The sequence below is a fragment of the Homarus americanus genome, unplaced genomic scaffold, assembly GCF_018991925.1.
Source record: "Homarus americanus isolate GMGI-L3 unplaced genomic scaffold, GMGI_Hamer_2.0 scaffold51476, whole genome shotgun sequence".
Lineage (NCBI taxonomy): Eukaryota > Metazoa > Arthropoda > Malacostraca > Decapoda > Nephropidae > Homarus > Homarus americanus.
The window spans coordinates 3,398,671-3,412,328 of NW_024736148.1; the positions used below are offsets into that span (position 1 = coordinate 3,398,671).

The 13,658-nt window shown below is 36.7% G+C and overlaps 1 protein-coding gene and 1 long non-coding RNA gene across 5 annotated transcripts in view; one reads left to right on the forward strand and one right to left on the reverse strand.

Annotated features, from left to right (window-relative positions):
• LOC121872051 (phosphatidylinositol transfer protein alpha isoform-like) overlaps positions 1-6,795 on the forward strand; it is a 55,759-nt gene extending 48,964 nt beyond the window's left edge. Inside the window, exons 7-10 of one of the 3 annotated variants that reach the window (XM_042374721.1) lie at positions 716-837; positions 1,072-1,162; positions 1,664-1,712; positions 6,597-6,793. In XM_042374721.1, coding sequence (XP_042230655.1) covers positions 716-837; positions 1,072-1,162; positions 1,664-1,702 — 252 coding nt within the window. In that variant the 3' untranslated portion in view covers positions 1,703-1,712; positions 6,597-6,793. Of the gene's footprint in view, positions 1-715; positions 838-1,071; positions 1,163-1,663; positions 3,143-6,596 lie in introns of those variants that run through there. The other 2 variants (XM_042374723.1, XM_042374722.1) reach the window with 2 other exon arrangements.
• Positions 1,343-11,484, reverse strand: LOC121872053. Of its 2 annotated transcripts, none has more exons than XR_006090015.1 (3): positions 10,363-11,484; positions 9,896-9,988; positions 1,343-3,904 (listed from the first exon to the last, which is right to left on the reverse strand). It is a non-coding gene; the product is annotated as an uncharacterized LOC121872053 (long non-coding RNA). The 2 variants fall into 2 exon arrangements; XR_006090014.1 differs by lacking the exon at positions 1,343-3,904 and adding an exon at positions 4,447-4,636 and having other exon boundaries at positions 10,363-11,481.
• Positions 11,485-13,658: the final 2,174 nt, after the last annotated feature.

Below are 13,658 nucleotides of genomic sequence, written 5' to 3' on the forward strand. Positions count from 1 at the left end.
TCCCTGAGAAGTTCAACCCACAGATAGATCAATCCCTGGGAAGTTCAACCCACAGATAGAGCAATCCCTGAGAAGTTCAACCCACAGATAGAGCAATCCCTGAGAAGTTCAACCCACAGATAGAGCAATCCCTGAATAAATCAACCAACAAATAGACTAATCAGTGAGTAATTCAATCCATAGATAAAACAATCCTAAGTAGGTCAGCCCATATATACGCCAACCCCTGATTGGGTCAACCCATGAACAGGCCAACCCCTGAGTGTGTCAACCAGTGGACAGATCAACTCCTGATTTGTTATAGTAATGGACTAGGAGAGGTACACATAAGGATGAGCCCTAACTGTTTGACCTAGTGCTTGAGACTGTCAAGGTTTTTCAGTGTACCTTGTGAAAGTCTGAAAATTAAATTGGAAGGATACGTAAATCAGGGGGAATTTTCAATCATGGATCGGAGACTTTATGATCATAAATGATGTGTGGTGGTCAATGACAAGTGGTATGCTACATAGCACTGTGCTTAGACTGATGTTTTTTTATAAATGATAAGCCAAATACTATTCATTCTTCCATACAAATGTTTGCAGATGATGTAAAGATTTTCCAAAAAATTACAGGTCTACTAGGTTAGGCTTAGATCAAGTGTAATAGGTGCATATTGATGGCACATTATATAAGAAACTGTGACACTCATAACCATCCTTCTTTACCTCAGAGTGAGCCAGTAATGACATGCTACAAGCTGGTATCATGTGAGGTTCGCTGGTTTGGCTTGCAGACAAGGCTTGAGCGATACATCCAAGACTTTGAGCGACGTATAATCACCAACTTTCATAGGTGTGGCGGCCATGTCATACTAACTGTCTGTTACACATAATTCTGATTTTGTTTCATTTGTGTGTGTGTGTGTATGTGCACATGCTCAGGCTTTATATTTTGTGGCCATTTATGATTTATGTGCATCTCCCCATATTAAGGTAAAAAAAAAAAGAGAAAAAATGCACTCAGTGATAGGTGAAGGGAAAACTGTGGTGTTTGTGTATTAGTGGTAATGTTTGTGTGTGGTTACAGACAGGTGTTCTGCTGGTTGGATGAGTGGTACGGACTGACCATGGGTGACATTCGCCACCTTGAAGACTACAGCAAGATTGAGCTAGATCAGGTTAGTATAGACATTATTGAATCTTGTGTTACCTCACACTCAAGAGGATGCTCTTAGGTATTAGTTGCAGGAAATTTGTAATATATGATCTTTATTCCTCACATAATGATTAGTCAACCACATATGCAGGCAAGCAAACAATCAGTACTATAGGCTCTAATACACAGGTACACACACATATTTCAAAATATATTTTTAATGACTTATTTTGGTTATCCTTGACAGAATCAGCATAGTTTGCCATTGTTTGTATGTCTTCATTGTTTACATACAAGCTGTACCAATGTAAATTTGTTTGAGGATTTAAGTGAATGAATACAAAAATATTATTTATCAACACACACATACCCAGTATATACCGTATATATAATCTACACACACACACACACACACACACACACACACACACACACACACACACACACACACACACATACAGTATTTGAAATTTAGATACATTATCAGGAAGTAAAGTAATGTGTCTTTAATATATATCCTCAGCAAAGAAGTGCGGGCAAAGTGTGTGGAACGCTGGGGTGAAGTTACTCAGGTAATCCTTGAAAATGTCATTCAAATTCTTATGATAAGTCACATTGTCAAGAGCTTACCTTTTAGCTAATGTCCCATCCACAACTCTCCCCACTTACTGTGTCAAGAATCACTACCTTTTGATTTTGTTTGGATGCCACACTGGAACTACTGTACAGTATACTGGACTCAGAAACATCAGAACTTCAAATATACCTCATCTCATGTGTTCTTTGATATGGAGTTTCAAAAGCACCATAATAATAATAATAATAATAATAATAATAATAATAATAATAATAATAATAATAATAATAATAGTAATAATAACAGTACAGTAGTAGTAGTAAAAGTAGTGTAATAGTACTGTACTGTAGTAGTACAGGCTTTCCCTGGTGTATGAAAGAGTTCCATTCCTGAAAAACCTTTCATAAATCTGAGTACATTTTCCTATTGACTCCCATTATAAAAATTGAGACACTGTACATTCCTAAGGAAAAAAAATCACCAGACTGTATTAAAATGCTACAGATGGTGATTTTATTTAATTTTTTTGGTGTAAATGATAACTATACGGTAATAATAAACATAGTATGTGAGTGGCACAACACCAGAACAGGATAAGTGCCACGATCAGCCAAACACATTTTCTTTGTGAAATGCATAGTTCATTCTTCCCCCTATCAGGTACAAGTGGTATATATGTCTTTAGGACACTGCTAATATGGTTGACAATTCATTGAAAAAAATGATGTTGACATGACTTCACTGTAATACAACTTTCTCACTTTTTTACAAATGGCACTTATCCCATTCTGGCACTGGGCTACTCAAATGAAATATACATGCAGTATTGTACAGAACAGTAAATAATTTTATACATGTACTAATAAGAAACTGAATTAAACTTGAAATAAAGTGAACAATATGAAATGCTAAGCCAAGATCTATAATGAGTCTTGACATAAGAAGTTCAGACAATAACACAGAAGGAAAGTCTTGTGATAAATTGACTCACCAACAGTTTTTGGTAACTAAATTATTCTTCATAATACAGTACTGTACAGTTGCCCAAATCGGTGATGTCACGATTTCCAGAAAATTTAAATCACAAAGTGTTATCTGGCAACTAAAGTACCAGCCTTGCTTTATTTTTGCTTTTATTTTTTTTTTGAGGCAGTACACAATTTTGTGAAATAGTTACAGAAATTAATTAATAAATGCTAAAATAGATTTTCTTAAGAATATTGTAAGAACAAATCAAGTACAGTAGTTAAAATTTAGTATGGTACAATATATGTATTTTGAAACAATAATATGACACAAGATTTTATTGGCTGGGGACATTCAGGAATATTGTAATTTGCAGAGTTAGAATTGGATGTCAAAATGAAAAGGTGTACATTATTTGTGTGAAGCTGAAATGAGTATCAAATAAAAAATATGAATTGATATTCATACTCACCACATTTATGCCAAGTCTTTACTGATTATATGAACAAATATTTTCCATATTCACCACCTTGATGGACAATAATGTAAGGCAGGAAGTGCTCATAAAACAAAGCTTTGAGCTTTGCAGAAGCTATAAGCTTAATGAATGTTTATTGCTATGATTTTTTCCATAGTATTTATAAGAAAACTAATTGCCATTTATGCTATGAAGGTATTTTATTTTTAGCATCAAAGAATAAAATATAAAACATTGAAGATTCCCATTCAATGATCATTCGTTACTTATGAAAAGAAAAATGGCTAAATTTCTAAATTCTATGAATACTTATTAAATTAATAATTATTTAGAGCAACAAATGCCTTTCCTATTATTATAAAAGTAAAACATTTTTTAAGCAAGAAAATGAGCCATGTGCAGAATATGCTACACACAGAAGAACTGTAAGTGTTAACAGACTAGCTGCTCTTTTTTTTCTACACAAATATTCGTTTATCAAGCATGGGATTGGGATATAACTTCATTTTTTTCTACTACCCTTCTGAAAGCCTTTTACCTGCAAAACTACGAGGGATGCTAGAAAAAAGTATGGCAGCGAGATGCTCGACTCGAGTTTTTTATAAAACATCACCTTAAAAAGTCACCCAGCTTACTTGTCACACAGCGGTCGGCATTCATATTCAGCTCCAACGGTCCCACCCCACATGGTGCAAACACCATCCCTAAGATGTAGTTGCCAGATACTGCTGTTTTGACAAATACTGAAAGTGGTGAAATCACTTCTTAGGCCAATTGTACAGTGATAATAGCAACAGCAATGCAGATAATAATAATACAGTATGTACAATATATAAAAAAAATTGTCATCTGTACAGGACAGCACTGTACAGGGGGCCCCCAAGTTCGCAGTTCTCGGTTATTCGGGGATGACACCCTGGATGTACCCAAGAATGTCTGTGGGTAGTTTTAAAGTTGCCGGCATTTTTGCGGCTGGGACAGGGAGCCATTCGTTCTAGAGACAGTAATTTCCTTTACCTGTATTGGAAATATATATGTGTGTGTAGACACACACACAAAACACATACAAATAAATAATAATTGGAAAATCCTCTCACAAACAATCAGAAACAAATTTATTAAAAATGTGAGTCTACACTCAGATCCCTTCTCTATTACAGTACTTTATTAATAGAGCACAGATGGAGGTTAGACTCACAATTTTAACATTTGTTTCTGATTATTTGTGAGAGGATTTTCCAATTATTATTTATTTGTATGTGTTTTGTGTGTATGTGTCCACACACACACACACACACAATACTACAGGTAAAAGAAATAATTGTCCGAAGGGCAAACACATAAAGGGAATACACATTTCTTTGTACACAAGTAAAAATGTTTGAGGACTCATCTTAACATACTGGGGAATTTGAGCAGTGAGAAGCAGAGCTGGAGGCAGCAGTGGTGGTGTCCAGGGATGAAGTACACACTTCCTGGGTTACAGAACACTCAGTTTACAGAAATTCGAGGATATAAAATACCTCCCATAAGTCCCATTATAAAAATAATTTGGGTTGTGCAAGAGTTTCTGTTATTACGGAAGGTAACTAGTATAGCGTAACAACACTATTTGTGGAAGATTATGTGTAAGGCGGCTGAGCGCATCCCCTTGTGAGATGCCATCTGTGATTCAGTCCAGGGTACAGTACATATTTATCTTATGGAAAGGTCATTTAAGGTTTACGGATTGTGTCCAGGAATGAAACCTTTCCACAAATCGGAGTGTGTCTGTGCTGTATTTGTATTCTGCATTACTATTAGAAATCCAAGTATTTGCATTCCTCTTTGAATCCTCGGGCAAAGTATTCATATTCCTAAGATCACCGGACGAATAAAAATAGTTTTATTTATAGAAATAACCATACACTTAGCTGCTGAATATATTTTGGACGAATGGAGAGAGAGAGAGTGAGCTCTTTGGATGTACGTACTGTACAATCGGCATATAAATCTGTGACCCAAGTTACCCGAGAAGGTATATTATATCAGTGAAATTAAATATTCAAACAGGTTGTTAGTAAATAACGGCCATCACTGCAGTGAATAGGCTACTGGCGACGTGTTCACATCATATGAGATGTATGCCCGTATGATGCCAATATGTAGCTTAAATTTATTGTTTGAACAATACAGTCGGCCCTTAACATACGCGGGTTTAACATACACGGATTTGCAAATATGCGGATTGCCGCCGGAGGAATATACATTCAAATCACTCGCGACACCACACACTGCACACCGCCCGCCACACACACACACACACACACACATACATCGCCCGCCACGCCACCCTGCGTTCCCGCGCTCCCTCGGTCAGTCAGTCTCGCTGTAACCACGCCTGTGTTGACATCAGCATTGTAGTTGCTACCCACATTTACCATGGCCCCCAAGAGAGCATCAAAGACACCAGCTTTGTTGTTCCTTCCACCTAACACCACTGCACTTATCCAGCCAATGGACCAGGGAGTTATCAAGGCGTTCAAGGCTAACTACAGTAAATGTGTGATGGCCAGACTGCACTCAGACTTAGACCATGACCCAAAACTGGATGTGATTCAGTACTGGAAGGAGCTTCAACATCGCCAACTGCGTATCTGTGGTGGATGATTCGTTCAAGGATGTGAAGCCTGAGAAGGTGAATGCCTGCTGGAAAGCACTGTGGCCTGAATGTGTGAAAGATTTCACTGGATTTTCTCCTGATGAAGCCATCGCAGAGGCAGTGAGAAAGACCCTGGCACTGTCAAGGAAAGTGGCTGCTGAAGGCTTCCAGGACATGGCAGAGGATGAGATTAGGGAGCGAATTGAAGAGCACGACACTGAGCTGACTGAGGAGGATCTAGAGGAGTTGGTAAACTCAGGCAGGGAATTGGAAGCAGAAGGGAAAGAGGATGAGGAAGAGCTACAAGAAATAATGCTGGAGAAGTTGGGGGGAGATGACCAGGTATATTGAGGCACTGAAAAACCTGGCCTATGGTATGGACCCCTCCATGGTGCGTGCCCTGAAATTCATGCGAGGGATGGATGACGTTTTCGCTCCATACAAAAACATCATGGAAGAGATGAAAAGAAAGAGACGACAACTCCCCATCACCATGTTCTTTGATCGCCGAAGGAGAGATACAACACCATCCATCACTGGCGGCAGTGAGGAAGCAGCTGAATCCACCGTCGCCCCCACTTCACCACCCGTTATGGAAACGAGTGACGATGACCCCCCTCCTGTCGCCGAGGATAGGTACGGTACAGTAATGTGAAATTTTTTATCTCTTTTTTTTATAGCTTTTCTTGCCATGTTTATTGTTTGTAAAAATGCACAGCACAGTGCAGTTCAGTACTGTACATAGGAAGTAGAGGTGCAGTTATTCACAAAACATTTGTGTTTGTTGTCGGCAGTAGTGACAATGTAGAGGCGGAAGGATAGAGCAGGGACGAGTGGTGGCGCTCTGGAGGTGGGAGCAGGGACGAGTGGAGATGCCAGCCAGTACATTATTAATTGTTTTTATAGTTCTTTTTGCATTTTAATATTAAATAAAGTGTTTGTAAACATGTACATAGTGTTTTTCTTTACTTAAATAAGGACATGGGGGGCCAGGGGTGTTTTTAGGGGGGGCAGCAAAAATACGCAGATTCTTAACATTCGCGGGTATCTCTGTTACCTAACCCCCGCGTATGTTAAGGGCCGACTGTATTTTCTGACTCCTGTTTGAAATTGGATTTAAATATTATATCTAGCATAGTTGTTATTAAAGGCAATTGGAAAGAAAACAATTATTTTATGTGGCAAACATGTACTATATACGCACACTTTATAATTGTTTAATTGCTAAATGGCTGCAACACTGCCTGCCTGCTTGCAGCCTGTCTAGAAGGTAGAAGTGTAAAGTAGGTCTAGTATAGTACTGTAATAACTAATGATGATATGTTGTTTCTATTATTACTACAGTACTGTACTAGGAAAGTATAAATAAATGTACTGTACAGGTGCTCCTCTACTTAAGAACGTTCAACTTACAAACTTTCAGAGATACAAACATCATCACTGAGGGGAGGTTACCTGCCAGAAAAGGTGTTTAATGTGGATGAGACTGGATTATTTTGAAGAAAATTCCAGATAGAACAAACATTACCTAAGAGGAGAAGAGTGAGCCAGGTTTTAAGGCTGTATTAAAGGGTATAGCTGTACTAAATATCCATAATCTTTTCATTTTTTACAATATGTTTGGTGTCTACAGGAGTAAAGTTGGACTTACAAACAAGCCTTAGGAACGTAACTCGTTCGTAAAGAGAGGAACACCTGTATATATAAGGAATAGGTTTGATATATGAATACTGTACTTTCATAAAGTACAGGTATTCGTATTCATACTTGGAGTAACACTGTTTCTTTCTGCAGTATTTGTATTCTTAGAATTTAGAAGTACAGTATTTGTATTTGCATTTAAATACTGAATTCTTGTATTTACCCCAACCCTGGTGGTGTCATTTTAACAAAAGAACATGGTGGAGGTTATGATGATGAGCTTTATGTATTCTGTAATTCTTTTAACAAATTTCTGTGAGAAGTCAGTTCACAGTCAGTCTCCCTCTTGGATTTTCAAGTTCCACTCCATAAATGGATCCTCAGCAATATTAATGTCTCATTTTCATTGTAAATCAAAAACACTTATTTGGACTCTTCGTTGTTAGCAGTGGCTTTAGTGTCACCTCCACCTCTTTTTCATTGTCCTCAGCATTGTGCTTGATTAAATCAGCTCCTGCAACTCCTCCTCACTGCCACCTGAAGACCATCAAATCCCTCCCTTCCAACATGAGCAACTCTGTACTATTGGGAACCATGAAATTTACTGCGTTTGGTCATAAATTTTTCCAACTTGCCCAAATGAAGGAATGCTTTAATTCACCCTGACTTTTATATATTCTATACAGTCTGCTATGGTGTAGTTCTTCCACCATTAGGCCACTGTTAAATATGAAACATTGTCCATAGCATCTAGGATGCAGCATAAAATGTGATAAGTGTAATAAACTAAAAGGTGAGATAACACCTTGGCTGAGGAACTAGAAAAGTAATGTGGTGTTTGGAGGGAGAAAGACCATCTCAACATTAGGATGTGTGTGCATGGGTAACGCATGGTACACTCCTTGGGTCCACATGGTAACTGTGCTGACCCGTGCACCAGGCATGGGGCTGAAGCCGGCTTTGGCTTCTGGAAGCTATGCTTTTTGGACTTTGCTGCAAAACTTTTTAAAGGCTTTGACTTTGAAGCCAGAGGCATAGCACTGGCTTCAACTTTGAAGCCACAGGTCTGACTTCAGATTTTCATCTTTACACAGACACACTGACCATAATTGTATTTATATCATTAAATAAAATAAAATTAGTGGTGGATCCAAGGCAACACAATTTTGACCAAACTTGAAAACTAACATGGATTGTCAGGTCGGTGCCAAAATTACTGACCAACATGTCAGTGCTGACGCAAAAACATATTGTCATGGGTCAATCCGGTAAGGGTCTCCACCCCAGGTAGTGCAGGAAGGCTAAATTTTAGGCAAGGCAGATCAAATGTGAGTTGGCTATGTGACCTTGATCTGACCTTACAAGCTTACATGAACTGAGATCCACACTGACATCACAAGTTAACCCTTCTGGTCTATTCTCACAAGGACCTGACTCGAATGTCGGAAGAGATCAAAGATACCAAACAGTTGCTTCTCTGTGATTTGTGACTGTAAATTACTATGTGTATGTACTGTGCATTAAATAAAATAAAATAAATTCTTCTATAAGTAACCCTTTTCAGCCTATAGGGAGAGTCAAAACTTACCCCCAAGAACAATAAGCTTAAAATAAAGTCAACTTATCTCAAAGCCTTGCTGCAACTTAGAATACCATACATATTCCCATCAACATGTAAGGTAATGCAGTATTATATAAATAATGGTGTTGAGGTTTTATAAAGCCTTGTAAAGCCTAGGCTTCGGCTTTGGCTTCATGACTTTTTTATTGTCTGGCTTTGGCTTCATAACATTCAAATGGCTTTGGTTTCAAACCTGGAGGTTTGGCTTTGTCCCCATGCCTGCTGTGTAAAGTATAAATTAATCCAGACTACACAAAAAATAAAGGATTACAATTACTTGACTGAAGAAGCGAAACTGCACTAAAAATGTGTAAATGGAGAGCCACCGGGATTTTCAACAGCAAAACTGTTATCATAATTACAAAATAGCTATACAGTGTTGCATTGCTTGTAACAGACAATTAGAATAATACTGTACAACAATGAATAATTATTAATATTCATCACATAATACCTCTGATACAAGATACCATAGACAGGACCACAAAACCAGGTACAGTGCTTATTTTGAATATACAAGACATGAACCAAACAAACTTGACCTGCCTTATGATGTTGTTATGTTTGGTTAGTTCATGATCTCTAAAAGTTAGCAAATTAGTAGTCCTCTTTGTTATATCTTTTCAACTTAGTATGTTTACATGCCCTACATCCTTAAATAACTGGCTATTAAATTGACAGTGTAATATGGTCATACAGTACAGTATATGGCCATGATGAATGACATGATAATAATTTTTTCTACTTAAATGTCTTCAAATGATTTTATAGTATACTGTGCTGTACTGTACATGTAATCCTTAGTTGGCTTCATAATAAACATTTACTTACTGTTTGCTGTTATACTGGCTTCATCTTTGTGTTGGATTGTCTTGTAGGGTTTGATGTGTCCTAGTTGTAATTTTCTCCTAAATCACCCAGGCTCTAAAGAGTAAGATTTGGTTGAATGTAATAACAAAATATATAAAATAATTAGAACTTCCAAATACTGTATACTAATTTGAATAGGTGAGATTTCATTAAATACTGATCCAATTTTATTTTCATAACCTGTTTCTGTTTTTTTTTTTCAGAAATTATTACAGTAGCAGGTTGTGAGTTTTATGATTCTCAGTCATGCAAAGTGTCACATGATTGACCAGGGTTGTGTTATTCATTTACAATAACTACCACCGCACAGAGGTTCTGGTTAAAAAACAAAGACAGTTGACAAAGTTGAACTCAACTTGGGCACAGTAAAAAGAGGTTACAAATGAGAAGTGGAGAGTGTCACGGGCAAACTAATATCTCAGGCTTACCTCTATACAGGTATTTGTTTGATACTGTCATCCAAATATTTCACAGTACTGTACTGTATAGTTGCTTGGTAATTCCTTGTTATCATGTACTGTACTTTGCTTGGGCAATGTATATTTTTCATTAGCTCATATCCTTCACTGTTTTCTCTGAGCTAATATTAATAGCCGGTGGCAGCAGTTGTTACAAGCTGGTGACAAGTGTTTGACCTGTACAAGATAAGTGCAGGATTTTGTTTATTGTCTGGTTTAGCACCTTATATCTAAACTAAATAGTGATATACAGTACAGTCATATGGGAACAATCTGTTGAGCAATATTGTTTAATAATATATTCTAAAAATTAACACAAAGTATACCTTCCTTAAGTTCTGCAAACTCTTTATTGCCTAGTGTATTAACTATGTTTAAAGACCCTGGCAGTTGAAGCATCTACATAACATCAACAACAAATATCGCAACTGTCCAAGCAAAATCTGGGCGAGATAAACTGCCACGTAAAATTGAATTACTGTGACTCATAGGTAAAGAAAATATATATTATTTACCCTGTACATGTGGTACATGTCATATTAGCTTTTGAAAATTATATAAGTTCCACCTCATCTCATTTCCAATCTAGATTAGTTACTTGAGTCGCCCAGTAACGGGCATAGGGTTATAAATCCTGAACTCCATTTTATAACAAAGCTTGGTGCCTGGTGCCTCAAATACTCCCCCTACTGTACTCCCTTTTGTAGCAGGATGTAGGCTGGAAAGTAGGGACTTAGCCTGAATTATTATGGTTGACCTGTAGCAACTAATGGGTCATGAAATAATTCCAAGGGTAGATCTGCTCAGAGGATTCTGTCCAGCCACTAGAGCTTAAAGTCTATTGGGTCTTTCAGATAAACATGATAATCTATACATCCCATCATCATTGTCCAGGATCATGGGTCAGTAGATTTTGGTGAAAAAAAAAAAAAAAACCTGGCCACCTGTACAGAGACACTCGTTTTGGGAGAGCTGATACGTTTCGTTAACCGAATCCATTGTTTCAATGGGATATTGGGTAATTGGTTCCAGCTCATCAAAAAGTTTTTTACAAAGTTAAAAAAAAAAAATGTAGTACATACACTTACTTTGAGGTGTGTATGTAGAAGGTTCCTGGTTGATGATGATGATGGGAATTAGAAGTGGGGGTGGAGGATAAGGGAGAAGAGAAGGAAGTGGGGATGGAGGAGAAATCACCTTTCAGGGGACCCATGCTTGATGCAGTCACTTCACCCATAAAATTTTAAGTTCACTAGGTGTAATTCAAGATTATTTTATTTAAATCAACACTGCACTGTGCTATACATTATTAATATGTTAACTAAATTTCAGAATGACCAATAATTTCAATGAAAAATGCGAAATATTCAAGACATCAACAAAATAGATGTTCACCCCACTGTCAACAGAGCCCAACTGACGCCTGTTGACTGAGTCAAGCGTCTGATGGACTCACAAAAAACTAGTTCCCTGTACTGCATATATTATCAATATGTTAAATAAATGTTAAAATGACTAATAATTTTAATATAAAAAAATGCAAAAATATTAAAGAGCACAACTTGCTTGATATTTACTCCACTGGAAACGAATGTAAACATAGAACAGATTACTGAATTGGCAGACTAGCCCATCAGCTAATGCTTACAACAAAACATGATGTTTGTAAGAATTTCGTTAATCGAAGTTTTGTTCGTTAACTGAATTTTAGATCCTTATGGGAGGTAATTCGTTAACCGAAATTTCGTTAATCGAACCGTTCATTAACAGAGGGACCACTGTATATACAGGTTGACAATCCCTTATTCGAAATCCTTGGGGCCAGATGCATTTTGGATTTCAAAATTTTTCGGATTTCAAAATGGTTAGGTCAGGTTAGGTTAGTCTTTTTTTTTTTTTTACAGGGATCAGCCCACCCGGGCATAGGTCACTGACCCACATTGGGGACTAAGGGGATAAAATGTAATAATAATAATAAAAATATTAATAATTCATAGGTCCAGGTCGTGTTTCTCACTTTTGATCTTTTTTCATTCTTGTACTGTACAGTATTTCTTTATTTTTATTATTATTATTTTATTATTAAAGTATTATTGTTATTATTATTATTATTAATTTTATTATTATTATTATTATTTAATTATTATTATTAATACAGTGGGGTATGCTATAACGAATCTAATTGGTTCTAGAACCTTGTTCGTTATAGCATTAGTTCGTTATTGGATTAATCCGTTCCAGGCCCCCAAATACAACCACTTAACACTGAAAAATATAATATTAAATTGTAAAAATTGTAAAAAAGTGCATAAATATGCATCTAAACCCTTGAAATAAAGAATATCATTAATACTTGTAATACAGAAACAATAAATTAGTAAAAAAAAAAAAAAAAAAAAATTTATAATGTTCGTTGTAGGAGTTTCGTTCGTTATAGCATTCTCAATTTTATAGGTAAAACCGTTCGTTATAGGAATATTAGTAGTGGGATCCGTTCGTTATAGCATACCCCACTGTATTGTTATCATTATTATTTTATTTGTGTATTTTTTATTATAAATTTTATTTACTATGAATAATCATTATTGTTGTTGTTATTATTATTATTATTATTATTATTATTATTATCACATTTTCGCCCCCCCCCCCAGGCCCCGATGTGGGTCAGTGACCTGTGCCCGGGTGGGCTAATTCCTGCAAGAAAAACATAAATAAAAAATTGCCCCAGACACAATATTTGAGATGCATAATCAAAATAGAAGTCACTCGATTTCCTCACCGTGCTAAGATGTATAAATACCAAAAGTAAAATCGTGGCACATAATATTTCAGCTATTACAACACAAATTAGCGGAGCCTTCCCTGCGCATATTTACAGCTGATTCGCCAGGCGAGAAGATGATGGTAGCAATGCGTGTGATGGATGGTGCGTTAGGGGGTTTTGAGAATTGCAATTAAATGCCAGGTAGCAACATGTCCTCCTAATATTACATATTTAAGAAATTATTAGATGTTTTAATTGCCTGTATGTTGGCCTGGCGAGTTAATGCTAGGCATTAACATACCTAGGTATAGAGCTAGAAGTCGCATTCTGGATTGAACAAAAAGAAAAGTTAACAGTATGCTTGCAAAATAATATTCGTTATATTTTTGGTAGAAGAAAGTAGAAAAAAATTAAAGAATGAAGAAGTGCCTACATTACTCCTGGTTCTGGCCACCCTGTGCCTTGGTCCACAAAGAACTTAGAGAAAAAAAAGACAACAACC